This window comes from Schistocerca cancellata, chromosome 3 (genome assembly GCF_023864275.1).
Source record: "Schistocerca cancellata isolate TAMUIC-IGC-003103 chromosome 3, iqSchCanc2.1, whole genome shotgun sequence".
Lineage (NCBI taxonomy): Eukaryota > Metazoa > Arthropoda > Insecta > Orthoptera > Acrididae > Schistocerca > Schistocerca cancellata.
Window position 1 is genome coordinate 902,431,593 of NC_064628.1, and position 26,014 is coordinate 902,457,606.

At 41.2% G+C, this 26,014-nt stretch overlaps 1 protein-coding gene across 2 annotated transcripts in view; it reads left to right on the forward strand.

The window, feature by feature from the left end:
• Positions 1-26,014, forward strand: part of LOC126175979 (G protein-coupled receptor kinase 2) — a 203,605-nt gene that overhangs the window by 144,725 nt on the left and 32,866 nt on the right. Inside the window, exons 10-12 of one of the 2 annotated variants that reach the window (XR_007535630.1) lie at positions 4,283-4,375; positions 16,078-16,221; positions 21,171-21,330. Coding sequence is in view for 1 of the 2 variants with exons in the window: in XM_049923086.1 (XP_049779043.1) it covers positions 4,283-4,375; positions 16,078-16,221; positions 21,193-21,330 (375 nt within the window). In the remaining variant the exon portion in view is untranslated. The remainder of the gene's footprint in view (positions 1-4,282; positions 4,376-16,077; positions 16,222-21,170; positions 21,331-26,014) is intronic. The other variant, XM_049923086.1, reaches the window with a different exon arrangement.

Below are 26,014 nucleotides of genomic sequence, written 5' to 3' on the forward strand. Positions count from 1 at the left end.
GGACAGGTGGAGGTCAACGTCAAGGAAAGTGGCATGGGGTTTAGTGTAGGACCAGGTGAATCTGATGGAACCAAAGGAGTTGAGGTTGGAGAGGAAATTCTGGAGTTGTTCTTCACTGTGAGTCCAGATCATGAAAATGTCATCAATAAATCTGTACCAAACTTTGGGTTGGCAGGCCTGAGTAACCAAGAAGGCTTCCTCTAAGCGACCCATGAATAGGTTGGTGTACGAGGGGGCCATCCTGGTACCCATGGTTGTTCCCTTTAATTGTTGGTATGTCTGGCCTTCAAAAGTGAAGAAGTTGTGGGTCAGGATGAAGCTGGCTAAGGTAATTAGGAAAGAGGTTTTAGGTAGGGCGGCAGGTGATCGGCGTGAAAGGAAGGGCTCCATCGCAGCGAGGCCCTGGACATGCGGAATATTTGTGTCTAAGGAAGTGGCATCAATGGTTACAAGGATGGTTTCCGGGGGTAACAGACTGGGTAAGGATTCCAGGCGTTCGAGAAAGTGGTTGGTGTCTTTGATGAAGGATGGGAGACTGCATGTAATGGGTTGAAGGTGTTGATCTACGTAGGCATAGATGCGTTCTGTGGGGGCTTGGTAACCAGCTACAATGGGACGGCCGGGATGATTGGGTTTGTGAACTTTGGGAAGAAGGTAGAAGGTAGAGGTGCGGGGTGTTGGTGGGGTCAGGAGGTTGATGGAGTCAGGTGAAAGGTTTTGTAGGGGGCCTAAGGTTCTGAGGATTCCTTGAAGCTCCGCCTGGACATCAGGAATGGGATTATCATGGCAAACTTTGTAAGTAGTGTTGTCTGAAAGCTGACGCAGTCCCTCAGCCTCATACTCCCGACGATCAAGTACCACAGTCGTGGAACCCTTGTCCGCCGGAAGAATGACGATGGATTGGTCAGCCTTCAGATCACGGATAGCCTGGGCTTCAGCAGTGGTGATGTTGGGAGTAGGATTAAGGTTTTTTAAGAAGGATTGAGAGGCAAGGCTGGAAGTCAGAAATTCCTGGAAGGTTAGGAGAGGGTGATTTTGAGGAAGAGGAGGTGGGTCCCGCTGTGATGGAGGACGGAACTGTTCCAGGCATGGTTCAATTTGGATAGTATCTTGGGGAGTTGGATCATTAGTAGTAGGATTAGGATCATTTTTCTTCGTGGCAAAGTGATATTTCCAGCAGAGAGTACGGGTGTAGGACAGTAAATCTTTGACAAGGGCTGTTTGGTTAAATCTGGGAGTGGGGCTGAAGGTGAGGCCTTTGGATAGGACAGAGGTTTCGGATTGGGAGAGAGGTTTGGAGGAGAGGTTAACTACTGAATTGGGGTGTTGCGGTTCCAGATTGTGTTGATTGGAATTTTGAGGTTTTGGAGGGAGTGGAGCTGGAAGTGGGAGATTGAGTAGATGGGAGAGACTGGGTTTGTGTGCAATGAGAGGAGGTTGAGGTTTGCTGGAAAGGTTGTGAAGGGTGAGTTGCCTTTCCGGAGGTGGGAAACCAGGAGATTGGATAGTTTTTTGAGGTGGAGGGTGGCATGCTGTTCTAATTTGCGGTTGGCCTGTAGGAGGATGCTCTGAACAACCGGTGTGGATGTGGGAGAGGAAAGATTGAGGACTTTTATTAGGGACAGGAGTTGATGGGTGTGTTGATTGGCTGAGTGGATGTGTAGGTCAAGGATTAGGTGGGTGAGGGCAATGGATTGTTCGGTTTGGAACTGGTGTAGGGACTGATGGAAAGAAGGGTTGCAGCCAGAGATGGGAACTTTAAGTGTGAGGCCTTTGGGGGTGATGCCAAATGTCAGACAAGCCTGATAAAATAAAATATGGGAGTGTAATCTGGCTAGGGCGAAGGCATGTTTGCGGAGGGAATGTAAATAAAACTTAATGGGGTCGTTGTGGAGGTGTTGTGAGGGTGACATGGTACTAGAAGGTGGAAAGTGGAACACGAGGCTGAAATGAAAACGAAAATAAATATAAAAATATATGGGGAGAGGTAAAGGTAAAACTAGAAAGCAAATGGAGATCTGGTGTGAAAAAAGGCGAAAAAGGGTTGGTTAGAGCTGGGCTATGTTGATCCTGTGGTGAACTTGTGTAGGTAGATAATGATGTGCATAAAGGTTAGGTGGTTGTGTTGCCGCCAAAACACGTTAAAGGGTGGAGAAATACGGGAAAATTTCGAAAAAACTACGTGAGGATGTATTAAAAGGGTGGTTTGCTGAAATTTATTCTGAAACTCCATTAGTCTTTCTGATCTCTGATCATAGTCTTCTTTAACTGTTTCACCTTCACCTTCTCCTGCAACACCATTCCAGTCCCCCATGCTATTAAATTTGCATCTCCCCTTATGTACTGAATTACCCTGTCAATATCCTTTATATACTTCCTCCGTCTCTCCGTCTTCTGCTTGTGACTTTGGCATGTGTACCTGAGCTACTGTTGTTGTTCGTTTACTATCAATTCTGATGAGAACAACCCTATCACTGAACTGTTCACAGTAACATACTCTCTGCCCTACCTTCTTATTCATAATGAATCCTACTCCCACTATACCATTTTCTACTGCTGTTGATATATACTCATATTCATCTGACCAGAAAACCTGTTTTCTTGTAGTTTCACTTCACTTACCCCACTATTATCTAGATTGAGCCTTAGCATTTCCCTTTCAGATATTCTAGTTTCCATGCCATGTGAAAGCTTATGATATTCTGCACCCCGACTCGTAAAACATAATCCTGTCGTTGGTTATTCAATCTTTTTTTCATCCTCACCTCCTCCCAGAGATCCAAATGCTGGAGACAAATCTGGGATCTTTTGCCCTATCGAGAGGCCATTGTGAGATTTTTTCAGCTGCAGGCAACATATCTTGTTGGTAAACATTAAATGTCTTTAATGCAGTAGTTTCCATTGCCTTCTGCACCCTCATGCTGTTGACCATTACTGGTTCTTCCACATTTGGCAGTTTCCCACCCCAAGGGCAAGAGAGTGCCCTGAACCTCTGTCCACTCCTCTGCTGTCTTTGACAAAACTGTTGGCAGAATGAGGGTGAATTCTTATGCTGGAAGTCTTGAGCTGCCATTGCTGATAATTTTTATTCAAAATCTAAGTAAGGGTGGGATTCAAACCTGGTCCAAGGATGTTTTGATTACTTGTCAAAGACACTATCCCTAGGCTACTGGTGCGGTGCAACTAGCAGCCCTATCCTGTCACCACCAAGTCCCTGAAGGTCCCCAAAGGCACAACTAGCATCTTCACCCCCTGCTATCCTTTCCTCTCCTGATCCCATACCTCTTCCCTATCCTCACCACCCATCCTAGCTAGATTGTGGCTGACATCAAATGCAGTTACAGTCAGGCCCCAGTGTCCAGAGACTTTGGCCATATGTGTGAGTTGTGCTTGTGTGAATGTGTTTCTACTGTGGAAGAACTTTGTTCTAAAGCTTAAATATTTTAGCATTTGTTTTTATTTCACCTGTCTGTGAATGTAATGTAAGTGATAGATGTATTTTTGTTTTCAACATAACACTGAAAAACAATTAAGACAAAAATAAAGAACGTACAGTAGTCAAAATTAAGCAATCAGAAAGTAACACAAAAATTGATGAAAAATGGCACCAAAATAGACGCACAACAATACCAAAATTGCAAAATGATAACACCTAAATTGGCAGAAAAATTACAACTAAATTGGCAAAAGAAAAACTACCAGAACTGGCAAAACACCAAAATGAAAATAAATTGGTAAATTTGGTAAAAAAAATAGCATTTGTCAAAAGGTAACACCAAATTTGGCAAAAGTAGCATCAAGATTCCCATGAAATAACTCCAAATTTGGCAACAAAAAAGACTGGAATTGGTCATAAAGTAAAACTTCTTTTTTTCCTGTGCTTAGTCGTAATGTAATAACTTGTTGATTGAATATTTCCATATCTTTTCGCAATTCTAGCTGAGTTAAGAAAGCAAACGAACGTTTTCTGAGGCTTTTCACATTTTGGAGGATTTTTTTTATTTTTATACAGATTAACAACATTTTATTGTCCTAGATGCAGCCATGTGTTTCATGTCATGACTCCCCCTCCCCTCCCAACCACCCTCCCCCGCAATCCCATCTTCTTTGCTTTTACTAGCTTGACTTCCAGTTTGTTTAACTGGCATTAATATAGTTGTTTCCTTTCATCTTCCCTCCTGCTTGCTTCTCCTCCATTTTACTCTCCCTTAATCGAACTCTCCCCTCTGTATACCATTCCCTCTCTAGTTTTGTTGTGGTGGTAATGTATTTTCTTTCACAGGTTAAGCGAGAGGAAGTGGACCGTAGAGTCAAAGAAGATCAGGAAAAATACTCCCATAAATTTAGTGAAGAGGCAAAGTCACTTTGTCAGCGGGTAAGAAACCTGATGATGCTTTCTATTCCATTCGTTTATATTTCACATCAAGAGCTCTAGAACAAATCAAAAACTGTAAATCTAATAATCGTCGGCCATTTGACATCTACTGATGGATAAAAACTTTTTCTAGCCTTTTGCATGCTTTCGTCAGCTATATTTGTCCGTGTTTCTCCTAAATATTTTCTAATGTAATGTGATATATTTAAAAAAATTTGGTTATTGCCTATTTGACAACACATTTATTAGCTATGTGTAAAATATAATAAGATAAATATCAAGGTCTGAAGATGCTTGTGTTAACATTCATTAGTAAAAAAGTAAAAGTAGTGAACTCTGATGGGCTGTAAATGAAATACAAAACAATGTACTGCGGGTCTGGAATATTTTCATGGCACTGAGAATACGTGTACAGCAGGAAAACTGTACAACAAACATAACAATACTTGCAAATTATTGAAAATTGCTTTTTAAAAATAAACACTACACCATTTTTGGCGATTCTTCAGAATGTACTGTATTATGTACATGTGCATATTTCATTGCTTCATGTTTCAGAAGTGGTTAATGACCAGAGTACAAGAGATGGAAAGTGAGTTACTAGACCGATGTACACATAATAAGGCATGATGGCCTCCGCTCTCCCTATTTCTCTGTTCCATGTGAAATATTCCATGCATTTTTTTTCTTCCGGTAACTGGAAACATTGACAAGCTCCATGTGGGAATACTGTTATCTCTCACATTCAAAATATTAATATATATGAAATACTACTGCACTCGCTTGTGCAAATAATATATTTTGTGTTTACTTTAGCCGGCCGCGGTGGTCTAGCGGTTCTGGCGCTGCAGTCCGGAACCGCAGGACTGCTACGGTTGCAGGTTCGAGTCCTGCCTCAGGCGTGGGTGTGTGTGGTGTCCTTGGGTTAGTTAGGTTTAAGTAGTTCTAAGTTCTAGGGGACTTATGACCTAAGATGTTGAGTCCCATAGTGCTCAGAGCCATTTTTTTGTTTACTTTAAGTCACCAAAATTAACAGTACAGTATCAAAATAATTACCATACACATTTCTCTAATATTTAAATCAATGCTAACTATTCCATATACATCCCGAAGCACATAAAGCAGATGGATGTGGCAGAAAAAGCTACTGCCTGGGCTCCATGTGAAACACAACATCTTGCTTGTGCGCAAAGCCCCACACCATGTTTTATAATGTGCTTCACTCTACACATAACAGAGAATGGATACAAATGTGAAGTACCACTTAGAGCTGCATTCATTAATGCAAATCCTATATCCTCTAAGCCAGGGCTTCACAACATACGTGCTCGCGGAGCAAGCTGTGAGCAGCAAGGCGCGAGCACGGAGCAGCGCGAGCACGCTACCCCCACTACCGGACCAGACCTGGGAGGGGGAGAGTCACGTGGGGCACACAACAGCTGCCGCCAGTCAATGTAAATCCGCGGCCACCTGCAGGGATATCACTCACGAATTATTACTGCGACAAATGAAACAAATAAAGGAGAATGTACACGTGCCACATAATTTTATTAGCTTAGTGTATGCCTCTACATTCGTATTAATTTGTGAACTGTTACACAATAAAAGGTGTCACTGAAGTGTGGGATTCTCGGTTATCTTTTACTTTTTGCCCTTTACAATTGCATCTACGTTCGGAGTAATTGTTCTTTTGCATTGTAGGCACAGCATGCAGTTTAAATTTCGATCAGACAATGCGTTTCTCAGGCGTGTCTTGTTACATTTCATTGCAGAGAACAGTTGTTCACAAACATATGTGGAACCGAAAATTGATATAATTGTAGCCGCCAGTTTGTGCAAATGAGGAAATCTATCCTGAGGGAAGTGTCTGTAGAATTCCAAAATGTTTTTCTTGTTCTGAAATTTGTCTCTGTATTCTCTGTCACACTGCAGGTCAATAATTTTTAGTTGCAGCTCAGGACGAATCTCTTGAATATTCGCCGAATATGGAGAGGAGAACAATTCAGAATGACTGTCTAGTACTGTCAGATCTTGAAAGCGTTGATAAAATTCTTCCTTAAGAGCAACTAAACTATGTGAATAACGTTCACAGTCTTCGTGAACACCTTACATGGATAATAATTTAGGAAAATGGGCTAGATTTCCTGTTTCCAGCTGACTCACCCAAAGTGTCAATTTCATTTTAAAAGCTCGTATTCGATCTATGAAATGAGTAATTAGCAGATCTTTACCTTGTAGTGAAATCTTCAAAGCATTCAGATGGCTAGTTAAATCTGCTAAGGACACGAGATCACATTTCCATGAAGGCTCTTTCAATTCAGGAACACACATGTTATTTATTTCCATGAACATATTTATCTTATCTAATAGGCAAAAAAATCGATTTAATAATTCGCCACGACTAAGCCAGCGGACCTCGCTGTATTAAGGCAGGCTACCATACTGGCTTTCTACATCCTCAAGAAAGCGTTTAAATTGCCTGTGTTGTAACCCATGCTTCCTTATATAATTGGTTGTACGAACAACAACACTCATCACATTTTTTGGAGCGATACTCTTTGCACATAATTTTTCCTGGTGGATCACACAGTGAACGCCCCTTATTTCATTCGGCACGGTCAGTTTTTGCATTTTCTCCTTCAACAGCACAATGAAACCTGATTTTTTCCCTGTCATCGTTGGTGCACCGTCTGTAGACACTGAAACTAAAGAATTCCACGACAATCCTATATTTTCAACACTTTCTTCAACAGTACTTAAAATATCACCTCCGGTTGTAGTGTTCTTCGTGGCTACTACATCGAGGAGCTCCTCCCTCACCTGAAGATCTCTATTAACACCTCTAATAAATATGGCAAGCTGTGCTGTTCCAGTGATATACCGTATTTACTCGAATCTAAGCCGCACTCGAATCTAAGCCGCACCTGAAAAATTTGACTCGAAATAAAGGAAAAAAAAATTTCCCGAATCTAAGCCGCACCTGAAATTTGAGACTCGAAATTCAAGGGGAGAGAAAAGTTTTAGGCCGCACCTCCAAATCGAAACAAAGTTGGTCCATTGTAATATGAGACACAATTTAGGTCGAATGAATGACGATATAGCTACAGTAGTTTGGTTCCAGTCGTAAGCTTAGCAGTTAAGCTTTACCACGTAGCCATTGCTATGCGCCAGGCGCTCTGTCTGTATTTATACGGGTACCCTTCCTTTTTCACGTGCTTCGTCTGGTTTGAATCGATTGCTTATTTTGCTTTGATCTGATAAATGCCGTTTTCTTTGTTATAGGTGTTTGCGTCACTCTTAAGCTGAAAATGCATTGCTGCACTGTGTCATGCATTGTTTGTCGCGTTCTGATAGTGCGTGTTTACGGCCTGTCGCGGCTCGCGGCATGGCTTGCTTTTGTGCGCGCTACCGCTGCATACAATAAAAAGAAGAGAGAGGAATCGTCTCATAAGCGAAACAATGACAAGACTGCTATTTGTTGTTACTTGCACTGCTGCTTTCTTTGATAATGATCAACAAGAATCAAATAATAGACTGCGTATGATAGAACATGTTCTGAACGAGAGTTAGGCGAAAATTTTTCTCCGTTTGAAAATCTTTGCGGCCGCTTCTTTATTACATAAAATTCTGCACAGAAATTAGAGTCATCTTAGATTTAAAAATAAGTCACTTGCCGTGCTTCATTTCTGGCTGTATCACTATTAGGCATAAGAATATTACGAATATAAACATGAGACGATACGTATATTCTTCTGCGTTTGCTGTTGCCTCACTCTAGTTTCGTGGTTTATTACGCAGACAGGATTTAAATGATATAGCAGCAAACACGAAAGAATACATGGCAAAATGTTTATATTCGTATTATTCTTATGGTGAAGAGAATACTGTATGTGATTCAAATTTCATCAGGTTCCTATTAGCAACCATCTCTTCTCACAGATAGAAAAAAATTCAGAACGTAGAGTTGGCCATATTGACAAACATCCCAAACAGTCTTGCCGGTCAGATTTTCGTAGTACACTGAAATTGTGCTACATTCGAAGATGAACAATACGGAATTTGTATTTACTTCGTTGGATAATGTATGAAAATGCAGTGGTCGAAACTCGCGGCGGAGAAAAAAATCCTCGTCTTCCACTTTTTTTTTTTTTTTTTTTTTTTTTTTTTTTTTTTTTTTTTTTTTTAATTATTTACTGACGCAGAGGTTTTGGCGCCAGTATTTATCTTTGTGCCTACAAAATTGCCTGCGTAGCGCTACATATATTCAACGGCAGAAGTTAGTTGTGGCGGCACGTACCAACATTTTTCATAACTTCCGCTTGCTTTGCACTCGATTCTAAGCCGCAGGCGGTTTTTTGGATTACGAAAACCGGAAAAAAAGTGCGGCTTAGATTCGAGTAAATACGGTAAACACTTTCGTCCAGAGCTAGAGAGTACGCCATAAAATCTTTACAGATATTTGCAAGCTGGCTCTGGACGTCGTCTGCCATGTCCTGTATGCGACACATAATGGTCATGTTAGATAATGGCACAATCCGAAACTGTTCAACTTGAGATGGACACAAATGTTCCGCTGAAACTACCAAACATTCTTTTATTAAATCGCCATCAGTGAAGGGGCGCAGGGCTTTTGCTAAAAGCAAAGCAATTTTGTAACTCACTCTGGGAGCTGCCTCGGTTGATTTTTCTTGGTCGTCCAGATCTTCTTCGGATAGCTTCCTTTCAAGTTTAATAACTTCCTGTGCATGATCTGGTCCATCATATTTTCCACTTCCGTGGTCTTTCGTGTGGTACGACACATAATGTCGCTGCAAATTCAATTTCCTAAAAGAATTCAGCATTTTGTGACATACTAAACATTTTGCAATACCATCTTTTTCTGTAAACCGATACAATTCATCCCAATGGGGGCTGAACTGCGAAAGCATGGTTGGGGTTACACAACGGCGACTTGACATGATTCTTAACCAGCGAAGTGACTGTTATCTGAGCTGATCGTAGTACTTTAAACATTACACAGTCGGCGCGAATTCAATAGGCACGCTGCAGCCCTATTCAAGCGTGCGCGCGCATTTCCCCTCCCTCCCCTCCCTCCCTACTCCACGACCTTGCACCTGCTCGCGAGCACGTGCCTGAGCAGACGCGAGTTCTCGCGCTCAAAACCGGCCAGTTGTTAAGCCCTGCTCTAAGCAATCATGACATGAGACATCCACCAATCAAGTTAGATAATCAGTAGAAAAAAAAGAAAGAAGAAACATACAATTGAATTGTTTACAGTATGTGTTGGTGTCTACTTAACCCACAAGATTCCAATATGAATAATGAAAAAAATAATTTTACACTAAGTAGCAACATCAGGTGATCGTAAACAGAAATGAGAATAGCCCACTTTGCCCCAAGGTGATTATATAGGCAACACCCAGGAACCAGCTGCAAAGGAGCACCACCTCATTGCCCAAAATCTTCTTGGACTGGAACAACTGAACCATTTCCATCGACAAGGCTTTGACAACTTACCGTTGTGCTCAGAAATGAGGAACATCGTACCCACAATCCTTCCCAACTGTCCCAAAAATGGTATTCAGCATTTCACCTAATCTGTTCAATATCGTAGTCCATTTGTAGGCCACATGTCCTCCAATTCTTGCTGCATGGGTTGTACCTGTATGGAAGGCCATCTAGCACATTGTATTCCAGCCCCATCACTAGCTTATCCTATCCTGTCAGAGGAAGGGCAACCTGTGAAAGCAACCATATCATATACCAGCATTGCTGTAACTTCTTTATAGCATTTTGTATTGATGCAACCACAGCCTAGCTGACCATCTGAAATGAATGGCTATCACCATTTGTGGCCTAGAGCACAGTGGGCCACACAAAAGCAAAACACAACTTGCTGGATTTCAATGGCTACCTCACAACCTGTGTGAGTTGTTCATGCAACACCTTTCAATCCTGTTATCCTCATGTCAGTCTCCACTAGCCCCTGCCTCACACCCACCTTCCACCACTGCCACAGAACACACTAACTCCACTTACCCTGCACTCACATCTCCTCCTCCATATTCTTCTTCCTCTGTTATATCTCCCCCTTGAAATCCATTCCTCCACGTCATAGTGCACTGCACACAGCAGCTCTTGTTTATGGCCACAATGAGCTCACCAGTCCTAAGTTCCTATCCTGTCCATCTACTGTCTTTCCATCCAAACTGTCTGCCACCTTTCACCAATTCCTCCTCCCCCTCTCCCCCTCCTAACACCCCCCCTCCCCCACTGACACAACCTCTCACCCCAGTTGAGCTGCAGTGCTGGCACAATGCACTCAGTCACTGCAGCATAGCCATACAGGTGTATGTACCCTCTATAGCTCTGAAGCACAATTCATGTAAAAGCTAGCAAATGTACCATACTAATTTATATTTCTATCAGTGACTCAGCACCTGCACTATTCAGTGAGTTGCTGCCTTCACTCCTTAAATTACTCATATTCCAGACTGCAGTAAGAGTGTTACATTAAAAGAAGTGTCACAACTTTATGATCAGCTGATAACAGTTGAAACCAGAAGCGACTTTGAGAGCGTCAACTAGTGTTTCACTTATTGTGCTATATTTGTGTGCACTCCAGTTCCAATTATGGGTGGCCGTGCCAAGCTGGAAGTTTGGTCAGCTCCACAAGTGACAAGAGAGGGAGGAAAGAGACCTCTCAGTATTAAGTGATCAGAAATAGTGCCTATTTTTCTTAGAACTAATGTTCCAAGCAAATTGAAAAATGGAAGTCCAAGAAGTACTACAATTTCCATTTTTTTAAGTCCCCTAGCAACAATAATTTTGTCAATTGCAGTTGATGCCTCAGAGGTTGGAGGAGTGGATTGTAAGTACTGTTTTATGTATTATACTGAAAACAAAATCTATTACATTCAGCTGCAGTCAATAAAATTTGAATACAGTTGCACTTTATAGGCTCGTCCATAATGTTGACAATACTGTGATTTTTGAGCCTCATATTCAGTGTAAAACTTAACCTAGCTCCCACACCTGAGAAATCTTAAGGGTGAGGCCATTGAAAGTCATTTATTTACTCTCAAGTCAGAAATGTGCCAATGTACAGACTGATTACAAATAAGGAAACAGAAGACTAAAAGTGGGAAAATACAACACATGTAATGCACTTGTATCTTCATGTCTCATGTGTCAGGAACTTTGGAATTCCTGTGGCCCTTGGGGTGACATGAATGATACCATGGAAAGTTGGATACAGAAACCACTGAAGCTTGTGATTTGTTGTTGTCTGCATTCACAGTACATATCACCAACAGTTAAATCCTCTTTCTTCTTAATGTTCTTGGATCTTCCCAGTCTGAATCAAAATCTGTTTACTGACTTCCCTGTCGATAAACTTTCTATGTGTCCAAGGGGCAGCTGCTCGGCTGCTGCCATCCGTATACAGAAGTGTGGTGTTCTCTCGTTTCACTGTTCCAGCTTTGCCTTGCTGGTAGCCATGCTAAGCTTCATAGCTTTTGTTGGTATTCAGAATTTGCAGAATAGGGATGTCTCTGTTCAGTAGGTTAGTGCTATTCTACCCCAATTTAAGTCTATCCTAACCAGCAGACACTGCACATTGTACAGGTGGTGATGTTATTCCAGATTGATGAAGTCTGTGTTGTGGAGTGTATTTGAGATAACATGTAATGAACCTATTCATAGGCATTCAGTGAGAGCACCTATTTGGCTCCCATAAGTGGGGCAAGTGTTTATCATTGCAAAAGAGGGATTTGTCAGAGGTGATTGCCTACATGTTCGTTTCACAGCTAAGTTGTTGAGCCAGGTGCCATTGTGCGACTTGCTGCCTTCTTTGACAAGTTTCCTCCACCTGCTGTGGTGTCTTTGACGAGCTCCTCCCAGTTTGGCAGTCAACATTAAATGTGTTCATATCACACTTGACACAGTCCTTAAAGTTCAATGCATGTCTTCCAGGGGGTCACTCGGCAAGTGCTATCTCACTAAGTAGTGTGTAATGGAGAAGATGCGAGTAGTCCCTATGATGTAAGTGTCCTAGCCACCGCAGGTGACATTTCTTGAGATGGTTGGTGAATACATGGGAGCTGTGCAGTATTCACAATCAACTCATTTGTCTTTTGGTCCATACGTGTTATGCTTAGACTGTTTCGTAAGCACTGCAGATGAAAAGTGTTGAGCTCATGTACGAGGTCAGTTCAAAAAATTCCAGAACTTTGTCTACAAAATTTTTCTACACTTACCTTTTACTTATTGTGGATGATCTTTGAAATACTCTCCTCCATAATTGCTACACTGCTGCCATCAACATTTTTCACTTTCGGAAGCAGTCTTGGTATGCCTCTTGCTGGATCTTGCGAAAAGCCATCTGCGAATTTTTTTTTATCTTGTCTGCTGTTGCAAATATTTTTATTTTCAAAGGGTTTTCAACTTTGAAAATAAAAAAGTCCTCAGTGGTCAGGCTTGGAGAGTATGGAAGATGAGGCAGCACAGGAATTTTGTTTTATAGTCATACATGAGCAGGGATGAATGCGCAGGTGTGTTATTGTGGTGCAAGATCCGTTAATTGTCTTGCCACATTTCCAGCAATTTCCTTCTCACGTATTATCACAGGCATCACAACATAGCCCAATAATACCATCAATTAACAGTTTGTCCCTTGGCATGAATTTATAATAAACTAGTCCGTCAGAGTCAAAGCAAACTGTAAGCATGACTTTGACTTTTGATCTGTTCTGACGAGCTTTTTTTGGTCCTGAAGAACCTTTCTCGACTCATGGTGAGGATTGAATCTTGGTCTCAACATCATAACCGTAGACCCACATCTCATCATGAGTTAAGATTCTCTTAAGGAATATCGCATTCTGATTTTCGCAATCCAAAAGTTCTTCACAGATTACGAGAGAAAGGTCTTTCTGGTCTTGGCTCACGTGTGACGAATTTGGTGGCAACAAAACGCATTCCAAGATGCTGTATCAGGATTTCGTGACATGATCCAACTGAAATGTTAACACTCTTCTGCAATCTGTCGGACAGCCAGCCTTTGATTGACATGCACAGTTTTGTTGACGCTCCTGACATGATGTTCCTGGCATGACATCGAAGGGTGACCTGAACAAGCATCAACTTTAACTTTCGTCTGGCCATTTGTAATCCATGTGAACCATTCGTAACACTTATTACAGCCTAAGCACTCTTCACCATAGGCTTCCTGCATCATTTGTGAAACTGTGTAAAGATTTTCTTGATTTTTTTTACACAAAATTTAATGGAGATGAATTGCTCCTCTAACTGCCATCCGAAATTTGCAAACTGTGTGACACAATGTTCTACTCAATAGAGCACTGAACAATAACTAATTGACCTACAACAAACTTCCGGCAGTTACACATTAAACTCAGGTATGTGCAGGGATGCCAAGTGTGTTTTGCTCCAACACACCATTGGTGTGAAATTATAAATGATCCAGAATTTGTTGAACAGACCTCGTGTAATGTGTCCAGTTCTTAGCACCATATAAGATGGTGCTCAGCACACTTACTTGATAGATGAGATTTTTTGTCACCGTAGGAAGTTTGCTGTCCCACACTCGTGTGCAGAGCTTCCTGAAATATTCGTCACTTCGCCGTTTCTCATGTTTATTTTGTCATCCAGAGAAAGATCTTTGACACATCGATTGGTATATGACTCTCTGTACAAGACCAGAGAGACTATTACGTAGCGGGGGTGGGGGGGGGGGACAGTGCCTTTGCTGTTGCATAGATTCTTGAAATCAGATTTTTTTTTGGTGAGATTTTGATGTTGTTAGTCTTACAGTGCTTTTTGAATTTACTACTAGCAAGTATTTTGAAAGACAACAGTTGTGTAAGTGGGTCCTAACCACACAGTTCAAAAGGAGCCTCTCTGTTCCATTAATGTTACAAGATTTTTATCTTAACTAGCTCCAATTACACTACCCTGACAGATTTCTGAGGGCAGTTGTCAGATTTCTCTCCACACTGTAAAGTTCTTGCTCTTTGCAGATCATTTGCATACAGGAAGTGGTTATTGGTGTAGGTATTGATGACAAGTGGAGCTAAAACACTACCCAGTGCTGTCTAGTCCGTACACTATGCTTGGAAGTATCTGGATCATATATTTAGCTGTTGATGTTTTCAGATTGTTGTTACTCGTCACATTTGTCATCACTATTGATGGTGTATCTCAAGGTAATAGCTGTTTATCACTTACAGGTGCTTTCTTTCCAAAAAACAGAAAGCATTAAAATACACCGAAGTGCCAAAGAAATGTGTATAGCAAACATATTCAAATACAGAGATATGTGAACAGTCAGAGTATGGCACTGCAGTTGGTAACTCTTACATAAGACAAGTGTCTGATGCAATTGTTAAAATTTGAATGAGTTTGAACGTGGTGCTATAGTGGAAGCGTGAGCCATGGGACACAGCGTCTCCGAGGTAGTGATGAAGTGGAGATTTTCCCGTATGACCATTTCACAAGTGTACTATGAATATCAGAAATCCAGTAAAACATCAAGTCTCTGACATCACTGTGGCCAGAAAAAGCTCCTGCAAGAACGGGACCAATGACGACTGAAGAGAATCGTTGAGCGTGACAGAAGTGCAACCCTTTCGCAAATAGCTGCAGATTTCAGTGCTGGGACATCAACAAGTGTCAGCGTGTGAACTATTCAACGAAACATAATCGATATTGGCTTTTGCGGCCATAGGCCCAATTGTATACCATTGATGACTACATGACAAAAAGCTTTACATCTCGCCTGGGCCCATCAACACCGGCATTGGACTGATGATGACTGGAAACATGTTGCCTGTCAGATGAGTCTTGTTTCCAATTGTATGGAGTGAATGGATGTGTGTTGGTATGGAGACAGCCTCATGAATCCATGTACTCTGCTTGTCGGCAGGGGACTGTTCAAGCTGGTGGAGGCTCTGTAATGGTGTGGGTCATGCACAGACCTCTGATACGTCTCACTTATGTAAGCATCCTGTCTGATCACCTTCGTTCATTCATGTCCATTGTGCATTCCGAAGGACTTGGGCTTTTCCAGCAGGACAGTGTGACACCCTGCACGTCCAGAATTGCTACAGAGTGGCTCCAGGAACACTCTTCTGAGTTTAAACACTTCCACTGGCCACCAAACTCCCCAGACATGAACATCGTTGAGCATATCTGGAATGCCGTGCAATGTGCTGTTCAGAAGATATCTCCACATTCTCACACTCGTACAGATTTATGGACAGCCTTGCAGGATTCATGGTGTCAATTTCCTCCAGCACTACTTCAGACATCAGTCAATTCCATGCCACATCGTGTTGTGGCAATTCTGCATTCTCGCGGGGGCCCTACACGATATTAGGCAAGTGTGCCAGTTTCTTTGGCTCTTCAGTATATTTTAATCTGTGTGTTTTTTAAAGTAACTTATAAATGGTTATACTTGTGTGGGCTTCAATCCAGGTTTTATCTATTTATTAACAATCTATATTAGCAATTACTGCAACAGTGGTAGTAACATTTGTAAGAAAATGTAACTTTGTAACATGACAAAAGAACTTGTATTCCCTGTTATAAGTATTACCTACTGCAATAGGGTCTAACATGTCTGTTACAAAACTTAATGCACAGAGTACATATGGTACTTACATTCAGTGTATGTTGTGATGCAGCTTTTGAAGAAGTCACCAAAAGCACGTTTAGGATGTCACAATGGGAGGATGGGAGCATTGGAAGTTAAACAGCATGAGTTCTTCAGGTGTTTGAATTGGAAGCGACTTGAAGCAGGAGTATATGAGCCTCCATTTGTTCCAGATGTAAGTTATATAATAATATTAATATCTTGTAAGAAGTGTCTTTTAAGTTTTGTTTGAATTGTAGCACATGTTGATACAAAAATAGATTTTTAATGTATTGGGAGCTCATATTGCATAGGTTTAATGAGTTTTATGAGTATAACATTGACTTTATTTTGACAGTTCCCATTTAAGTTCTATGAGCATATGTGTTACACTTTTATATGAGTTGTGCTGATCTTTTACGTACATTATTAGTAGTGCATCTATGAGTTCATTCAATGTCTGCTGTCAGGCCTATGTGACTGTGGTGCCAAACACTGGATAAGTACTCTTGAATGTGGTTTCTTCTTTGTAAACACACTGAAATTGTGAACCCCCACCTCCCCTAACTGATCTAAGTCTTTCCAATATTACCTCATTTCTGTTGGACATTTACTGTCTCTTTCACTTCTCTTTACCATCCAGCATAATGTATGACTATGTCTTGATTATCATTTGGCATTGTGGTACAATGGCAATACTGTACAATGGCAATACTGTACTACTACTACTGTGTTCATCCCATTTCATATTGCTTGGTAGTATTAAGCCAAAACGTTTAAACAGTGTAACAGATCCCAAAAGGTTACCACTAATATTGTAATTGTATACTGTTGGTTGTTTATTTTAGGTAAAGAGCTGCCATTCAGTGCACCAAATGGAAATGGTACGCAAGAAATGTTGCTCCAGAAACATTATTTATTAGCAAAGAATCTGACAGTGCTGCTGATGATCCTGTCTTGGACATCATTTTACGTGTACTGTGAATATTAGCAGTCATGTTAGGCACACTTGGTGTCCATCCAATGTTATTTTCGCTCATGTTTAATGTTCCCTGTCCAGTTAATGCATGATTATGTCTTCATTACCAGTTGATGTGGTACAGTCTCAAATGTCTTAAAAATAGAAAAAGAGAGTCTAGTTTTTCACTTGCACATACTCTTTAGAAGATATAATATGTGGAAAAAAGTGAGCAGTATTTCACATTAGCCATTTTTTCATAAACAGGTACTGATTCTTCCAGATATAAACTTAGAATTTTCTCCAGGATTCTACAGTAGAGGGATCCTATAGATATTGTTTGGTTAATTGCATGCATTTTCAAAGTAAACTGTTGCGGTAATTCAGTCAGAGCCAGGTACCAACTTTGCTAAGAGTTCTCCTAGTTTTTTTTTCCAACACAGGTGTGCTTATTTCAGTATTATTAGTTTTTGAATGTGGTGTTCAAACATTGGTGGTGGTTGTTGGTGGTGGTTTCTTTGATCAAGACTTGTTTGATCCAACTCTCCATACTAATCTGTCCTTTCCAAGGCTCTTTATCTCTGCATAACTGCTGCAACTTACAGTCATTTCAACCTGCTAATCAAGCCTGGGTCTCCATCTACAATCTTTACCCTGTACACTGCTCTCCATAACCAACTGACAATACCATAATGCCTCAGATTGTCTCCAATTGATCGATCCTTCTTTTAGTCAGGCTCACATGAATTTCTTTTCTCCCAGATTTATCTGTGCACACTTCATACTAAAACTTTTATTCCTAGTGCCCATTAATTAATTCAGTGCACATATTTTAAGCATAACTTTACCAAAAAATCTCATTTAATCTGTAGATTTCTTTAAATACTTAGATGCTTATAAAGAATCTTTACTTTCCCTGGTCTGTTTTTGATAGTACTTAAGGATGAGGCATTCTAGTAATCACAAGAGGATGCTCTATATGTAGTTTGTAGAATATAGGATGAAGATGTAGTTATAGCTATAGCAATAGGGGTCAAAATGTCACGACTTTTTAGTAATACTTAGTCTCTTTCCTTGCATTGTAAGGAATTGCCACTTTTTTCCTCCTTTGAACTCCTATTTCAAAATCAATTGATTCTTCATTATTTTCTGGAAGTTGCTCCTCACCTCACTCATTCTGTGGAGGATCACTTTCAAATTTTCCACCTGCTGTTTCTAAGGATGTGAACTTGATGAATGAATGTGGTACTTCATTTGAAATAGCCTCAATATCTGGCACAAACTCTGTCCAATTGATACATTTGTACCTGTCATAAGTTCTGAAGAGCTGACTCAATTCTCTCATCATTCTTTTAGAGAGGTGAGGTTGTGGATGATATCTTGGAATCAATACCATTTATACGTCTTCTCATTCTTAAAATTCTTTGAACTCACTGCCCCCCCCCCCTCCCCCAAATATTGAACCACTATCTAACAAAAGACAAATAGGTCTCCCCAATTTTAAAAAAAAATAATGGCATTGTAGGTGATTTAGGAGTAAAGGAGACCACTCACCAAATAATTCTGAAAGCTAGCACTTTTTCTTTCCCTTTTGCGAATGCCTGTCGATACTCAACACTTCTGGTATTTGGTGAGTGGTCTCCTTTACTCCTAAATTACTAATGTGCTACCCGGACTTTCCTACTATATTTACAGGGGATTGTAGGTGATGTATTAGTTCTTCCAACCACATATATTTGTTCCTGTTTTTCACTAGGACAACCTTTTAATTCTTTTCAGACTTAAAAGAAAGTAAAGTTTCAACATTCAACTTCTCCTGTAGGGGGAACCTTGCCTTGCTCACAATCTTGAAATACTTTATTCAAACCTTTTAATTTGAATTGATCTAGACTCAACTTTATTTTTTGTTCAACAGGTTTAACAGTTTGTTGCCATGAAATTGCCTTTTGGGCAATATTACCACTGCCCAGTAAGGGACCTATTCCTCCTCTACTTTGAGTAGCCTCTAATGGAGTGTTTCTAGTTCTTCCTGCATTTGGTTTACCTTTCTAAGCATTTTTATCATCTACATAACTTTTTCTTGTAGTTATCCTATCTAAGCAAATACACTTGGTTACCTGTTTCCTCATTGACAGATGTATTTTAAATCCTGATCTTTCTTCCTAATACTCTAACTTTCCTTAAGATTGGTTATGGGTACAAAAGTAATGACCATAGAAGGTTTATATATTTTTAGGAAAAGAACATGGCATTACATCTAGATTTTACGGTGATGCCAGCGATGTCTGGATTCTGCACTGCCTGTAAAGTAAGTTATCCTCCTGAGTCTTTTCACTCATATATAGCCACTCACTTAGTGACATCTCACTACTCTAAATCCCTTCAAAATGATAGTCATGTGCTCTTAATTGACTAAATCTGTTTCCACTTCCCTTTTCCAATGCATCCATCGTACCATTAAGTGATCCTTGATCTGTTATCTACGTAGTTGATTATTCTGTTTTGATAACTGTCCCATCTGCTTCTCTTGCATTATTTCCATTATTACATTAGCAAAGTCACTTCTTATTGTTGACAGCCGTCTGGGTTACAGTTGCTATTATTGTTGCTGCTGCTGCTGCTGCTGCTATCACCAATTTGCTTGAAATGCTCACTTTTTATTTAGTAGTTGCCACATTCCACTTGAAATTTTCTTTTCTTTTTTCTTTCTTCATACCTATGGCACCTTTTGCTCTTTGCATTATTTTCTTTGTTAACTAATTGTTTCTAAATGTAATCCACTGAATGGCCCTATTTTTAAGTAAACTCCTGTAAATCTATATTTATGAATTTCCTGCCTAATGAGTTTGTTTCTTGTTAGTTTTGTGTCTGTTTTTACTTGTATCTTTCTAATCAATAATCACTTGAAACCATAAATTGGTGTGCTGGCTATTCCTTCCAAGATTTAGAAAAGGCTCCAGGAGAAGTGGCCAAGGGCCTGTCGTCATTGGATTTTGTTTCTTCACAGGACATCGTAAACACAAAACATTTCTCAGGCAGTGCGGAATCCAGACATTGCTGGCATCACTGTAAAATCTAGATGAGATGCCATGTTCTTTTCCTAAAAATAATAAACCCTCTATGGTCATTACTTTTGTCTCCATAACCAATCTTAAGGAAAGTTAGAGTATTAGGAAGAAATATCAGGATTTAAAATATATGTGTTGATAAGGAAACAGGTAACCACGTGTATGTGCTTAGAAAACATTTCAAAACAACATTTATAATTAGTCAAGTCATGGGGCCTTCACCATTCAAGTGAATGGAGATAAGTTTTTGAAATGCAGGAATCTTTATTGGTTTCTTTACACTTTTGGAGCAGTTCTTGTAAATATGAGCTGTGACTAAACATAAATCATGCAAAATTATACATGTATAACTTTTTACATATTTTATTATTAGATGGCACCAATATAACTGGTTGATGTTGCTGGTACATGAGTACTAATGCAAATGTACATACCTTGAAGAGTAGATCGTCTCACTACTTTACACTCTTTCATAACTAAATGTGGGTGACATATATTCCAAACCAAAAGTTGTTATGTAGTGCAGACACTAATTAGCACTCTTGACTACTGTACTGTCAGCAACCACCAAAATAATTTTGTGTATTTTCGTACAGATGACATTGTATATTGCATATTTCCATACTGTTGTCATGACCAGTTATGTTATGATATAATATCATATGAACTAATGAAATTTTTCTACCATAGATATTTAGCATGGTTGTGTTCTGTGCATTTCATAATAGGACTTACGGTGTATTGACACATTTGTTTCTCTGTTTATTAATGACCAAGTAAGTTTTTCGTCTTTACAAGTTATGTCATGAGCCACGATAAGGTACATAATTCTGTTGAAAACTTAATGACTGTCATCAAAGTAATGGAGGAGGCTATACAAATGGGGTCCATATTTTAAGTAGCATGTTACTAGTTTTCAGATTTAAGTATAAAGTATTTCTCATTTCTGTGTCATCTAAAGTTTGATATATTGACTGAGCCCCATTTTTCAGTGTAATTAAATGAAGAGTTACACTAATAGTGACTGTTTTCATCATAAAACCATCTATGTTCCAAGAGTTTGCTAGTAATGATTGTTGTGAAATCAGAGTTGTCATTACCTGTTAACTCACGCTGCAGCCCAACGCTGTTTGTCCTGCAGCCACACGCCGTATACGCCAAGGATGTCCTGGATATTGAGCAGTTCTCAACCGTGAAAGGCGTCAATTTAGATGCCTCGGATGACACGTTTTATAGCAAGTTCAACACTGGTTCTGTGTCAATTCCATGGCAGAATGAGGTAACAAATAAATTGTTTTCTCTGATTCAGTCTCATAAATGTCTGTCATATGCTAATATGGAAAAATTTTAAACCCGTACTGCAAATGCTATTGAGTTGTTGACTGTTTTTAGCCTCAGTTTTTATAGTTGTTGAAAATTTGATAGGGGGGTACTGTATTACAGCGAGCAAAGAAAGATGTTGTTCTTATCTGACTGTTTCAAGAGATCTTACATCACAAGATGATTTAGCTTCTAAAAATGTGTTCTGGGCTTTGTACTTCAATTTAGGAACAATTACAAGTGTTATGTATTCAAAAGATGGTCATAAAAGTAGCAGTAACAGCAGTAATATTACTTGCATAATACAGTAGTATTTTTATTTGAAGGAAACTTGAGTTTCACTTAGAGATACGTTATTAGCCATTAAAACCGTACAGGTTTTTCACATTTCATTAAAGATGAAGAGATTCTTATGATTTGCTTTGTAATATTGGGATTTATTTTCAGGTGCTACACATAAAAAGGAATTAATTTTCCTCTTGTACAAAACTGTTAAAAATCACTATCTACCAAATAATTTTTCTCTGGGAAGGTACTGAGAAGTGATGGACTCCATCTCATATTTCTTCTGCATAGTGGGAAATGTGCAAAAAGATGGCTGGTGGATTTCTTATTTGCGTTATTCTGATGCAGTCCCACTAAAAATGAAGCGATCAAAAATCATAGCAAAACTCAAACCCCACAGGGCATCAGGCCAGCCAAAGAACTATCAACCAATCATGCTATTGGGCACTATTTGTAAGTTCCTTCAGAGAATCTTTCATGATTGGATTAGTCCAGTGATCTTTCAGTAGGGCCTTCGAGGATGGAGCTGTGCTGATAAGGTCTTACCATGAACAACACTTATTGCTGCAGGATACCAAATGAAGCAGTAAACATCAGTTTGACACGGTTTGGAGGCATGAGCTGCTTTATATATTACTGCAACTTGTTCTAAGCAGATGGACTACAGAAGTAACTGGCAACATTGTAATTGGAAAGATATTTACTTTAACTACAGGAAAATGCACTGTTCATGCAAAAATATTAAATAATGTCTTACCACAGGGATACATTCTTGCTCCACTGTTCTTAGATGATGAGACTTACCAAACAAAAGCGCTGGCAGGTCGATAGACACACAAACATACACACAAAATTCTAGCTTTCGCAACCAACGGTTGCCTCGTCAGGAAAGAGGGAAGGAGAAGGAAAGACAAAAGGATATGGGTTTTAAGGGAGAGGGTAAGGAGTCATTCCAATCCTGGGAGCGGAAAGACTTACCTTAGGGGGAAAAAAGGACGGGTACACACTCGCACACACACACATATCCATCCACACATACACAGACACAAGCAGACATTTGTAAAGGCAAAGAGTTTGGGCAGAGATGTCAGTCGGGACGGAAGTACAGAGGCAAAGATGATGTTGAAAGACAGGTGAGGTATGAGCGGCGGCAGATTGAAATTAGAAATTAGCGGAGATTGAGGCCTGGCGGATAGCGAGAAGAGAGGATATGCTGAAGGGCAAGTTCCCATCTCCGGAGTTCTGACAGGTTGGTGTTAGTGGGAAGTATCCAGATAACCCGGACGGTGTAACACTGTGCCAAGATGTGCTGGCCGTGCACCAAGGCATGTTTAGCCACAGGGTGATCCTCATTACCAACAAACACTGTCTGCCTGTGTCCATTCATGCGAATGGACAGTTTGTTGCTGGTCATTCCCACATAGAACGCTTCACAGTGTAGGCAGGTCAGTTGGTAAATCACGTGGGTGCTTTCACACGTGGCTCTGCCTTTGATCGTGTACACCTTCCGGGTTACAGGACTGGAATAGGTGGTGGTGGGAGGGTGCATGGGACAGGTTTTACACCGGGAGCGGTTACAGGGGTGGGAGCCAGAGGGTAGGGAAGGTGGTTTGGGGATTTCATAGGGATGAACTAAGAGGTTACGAAGGATAGGTGGACGGCGGAAAGACACTCTTGGTGGAGTGGGGAGGATTTCATGAAGGATGGATCTCATTTCAGGGCAGGATTTGAGGAAGTCGTATCCCTGCTGGAGAGCCACATTCAGAATCTGATCCAGTCCCGGAAAGTATCCTGTCACAAGTGGGGCACTTTTGGGGTTCTTCTGTGGAAGGTTCCGGGTTTGAGGAGATGAGGAAGTGGCTCTGGTTATTTGCTTCTGTACCAGGTCGGGAGGGTAGTTACGGGATGCAAAAGCTGTTTTCAGGTTGTTGGTGTAATGGTTCAAGGATTCCGGACTGGAGCAGATTCGTTTGCCACGAAGACCTAGGCTGTAGGGAAGGGACCATTTGATGTGGAATGGGTGGCAGCTGTCATAATGGAGGTACTGTTGCTTGTTGGTGGGTTTGATGTGGACGGACGTGTGAAGCTGGCCATTGGACAGGTGGAGGTCAACGTCAAGGAAAGTGGCATGGGATTTAGAGTAGGACCAGGTGAATCTGATGGAACCAAAGGAGTTGAGGTTGGAGAGGAAATTCTGGAGTTCTTCTTCACTGTGAGTCCAGATCATGAAAATGTCATCAATAAATCTGTACCAAACTTTGGGTTGGCAGGCCTGGGTAACCAAGAAGGCTTCCTCTAAGCGACCCATGAATAGGTTGGCGTACGAGGGGGCCATCCTGGTACCCATGGCTGTTCCCTTTAATTGTTGGTATGTCTGGCCTTCAAAAGTGAAGAAGTTGTGGGTCAGGATGAAGCTGGCTAAGGTAATGAGGAAAGAGGTTTTAGGTAGGGCGGCAGGTGATCGGCGTGAAAGGAAGGGCTCCATCGCAGCGAGGCCCTGGACATGTGGAATATTTGTGTATAAGGAAGTGGCATCAATGGTTACAAGGATGGTTTCCGGGGGTAACAGACTGGGTAGGGATTCCAGGCGTTCGAGAAAGTGGTTGGTGTCTTTGATGAAGGATGGGAGACTGCATGTAATGGGTTGAAGGTGTTGATCTATGTAGGCAGAGATGCGTTCTGTGGGGGCTTGGTAACCAGCTACAATGGGACGGCCGGGATGATTGGGTTTGTGAATTTTGGGAAGAAGGTAGAAGGTAGGGGTGCGGGGTGTTGGTGGGGTCAGGAGGTTGATGGAGTCAGGTGAAAGGTTTTGTAGGGGGCCTAAGGTTCTGAGGATTCCTTGAAGCTCCGCCTGGACATCAGGAATGGGATTACCATGGCAAACTTTGTAAGTAGTGTTGTCTGAAAGCTGACGCAGTCCCTCTGCCACATACTCCCGACCATCAAGTACCACAGTCGTGGAACCCTTGTCCGCCGGAAGAATGACGATGGATTGGTCAGCCTTCAGATCACGGATAGCCTGGGCTTCAGCAGTGGTGATGTTGGGAGTAGGATTAAGGTTTTTTAAGAAGGATTGAGAGGCAAGGCTGGAAGTCAGAAATTCCTGGAAGGTTAGGAGAGGGTGATTTTGAGGAAGAGGAGGTGGGTCCCGCTGTGACGGAGGACGGAACTGTTCCAGGCATGGTTCAATTTGTATAGTATCTTGGGGAGTTGGATCATTAGGAGTAGGATTAGGATCATTTTTCTTCGTGGCAAAGTGATATTTCCAGCAGAGAGTACGGGTGTAGGACAGTAAATCTTTGACAAGGGCTGTTTGGTTAAATCTGGGAGTGGGGCTGAAGGTGAGGCCTTTGGATAGGACAGAGGTTTCGGATTGGGAGAGAGGTTTGGAGGAGAGGTTAACTACTGAATTGGGGTGTTGTGGTTCCAGGTTGTGTTGATTGGAATTTTGAGGTTTTGGAGGGAGTGGAGCTGGAAGTGGGAGATTGAGTAGATGGGAGAGACTGGGTTTGTGTGCAATGAGAGGAGGTTGAGGTTTGCTGGAAAGGTTGTGAAGGGTGAGTGAGTTGCCTTTCCGGAGGTGGGAAACCAGGAGATTGGATAGTTTTTTAAGGTGGAGGGTGGCATGCTGTTCTAATTTGCGGTTGGCCTGTAGGAGGATGCTCTGAACAACCGGTGTGGATGTGGGAGAGGAAAGATTGAGGACTTTTATTAGGGACGGGAGTTGATGGGTGTGTTGATTGGCTGAGTGGATGTGTAGGTCAAGGATTAGGTGGGTGAGGGCAATGAATTGTTCGGTTTGGAACTGGTATAGGGGCTGATGGAAAGATGGGTTGCAGCCAGAGATGGGAACTTTAAGTGTGAGGCCTTTGAGGGTGATGCCAAATGTCAGACAAGCCTGAGAAAATAAAATATGGGAGTGTAATCTGGCTAGGGCGAAGGCATGTTTGCGGAGGGAATGTAAATAAAACTTAATGGGGTCGTTGTGGAGGTGTTGTGAGGGTGACATGGTACTAGAAGGTGGAAAGTGGAACACGAGGCTGAAATGAAAATAAATATATTTAAAAAGAAAGATGATGAGACTTACCAAACAAAAGCGCTGGCAGGTCGATAGACACACAAACAAACACAAACATACACACAAAATTCTAGCTTTCGCAACCAACGGTTGCCTCGGCTGGAAAGAGGGAAGGAGAAGGAAAGACAAAAGGATATGGGTTTTAAGGGAGAGGGTAAGGAGTCATTCCAATCCCGGGAGCGGAAAGACTTACCTTAGGGGGATCAAAGGCAGAGCCACGTGTGAAAGCACCCACGTGATTTACCAACTGACCTGCCTACACTGTGAAGCGTTCTAT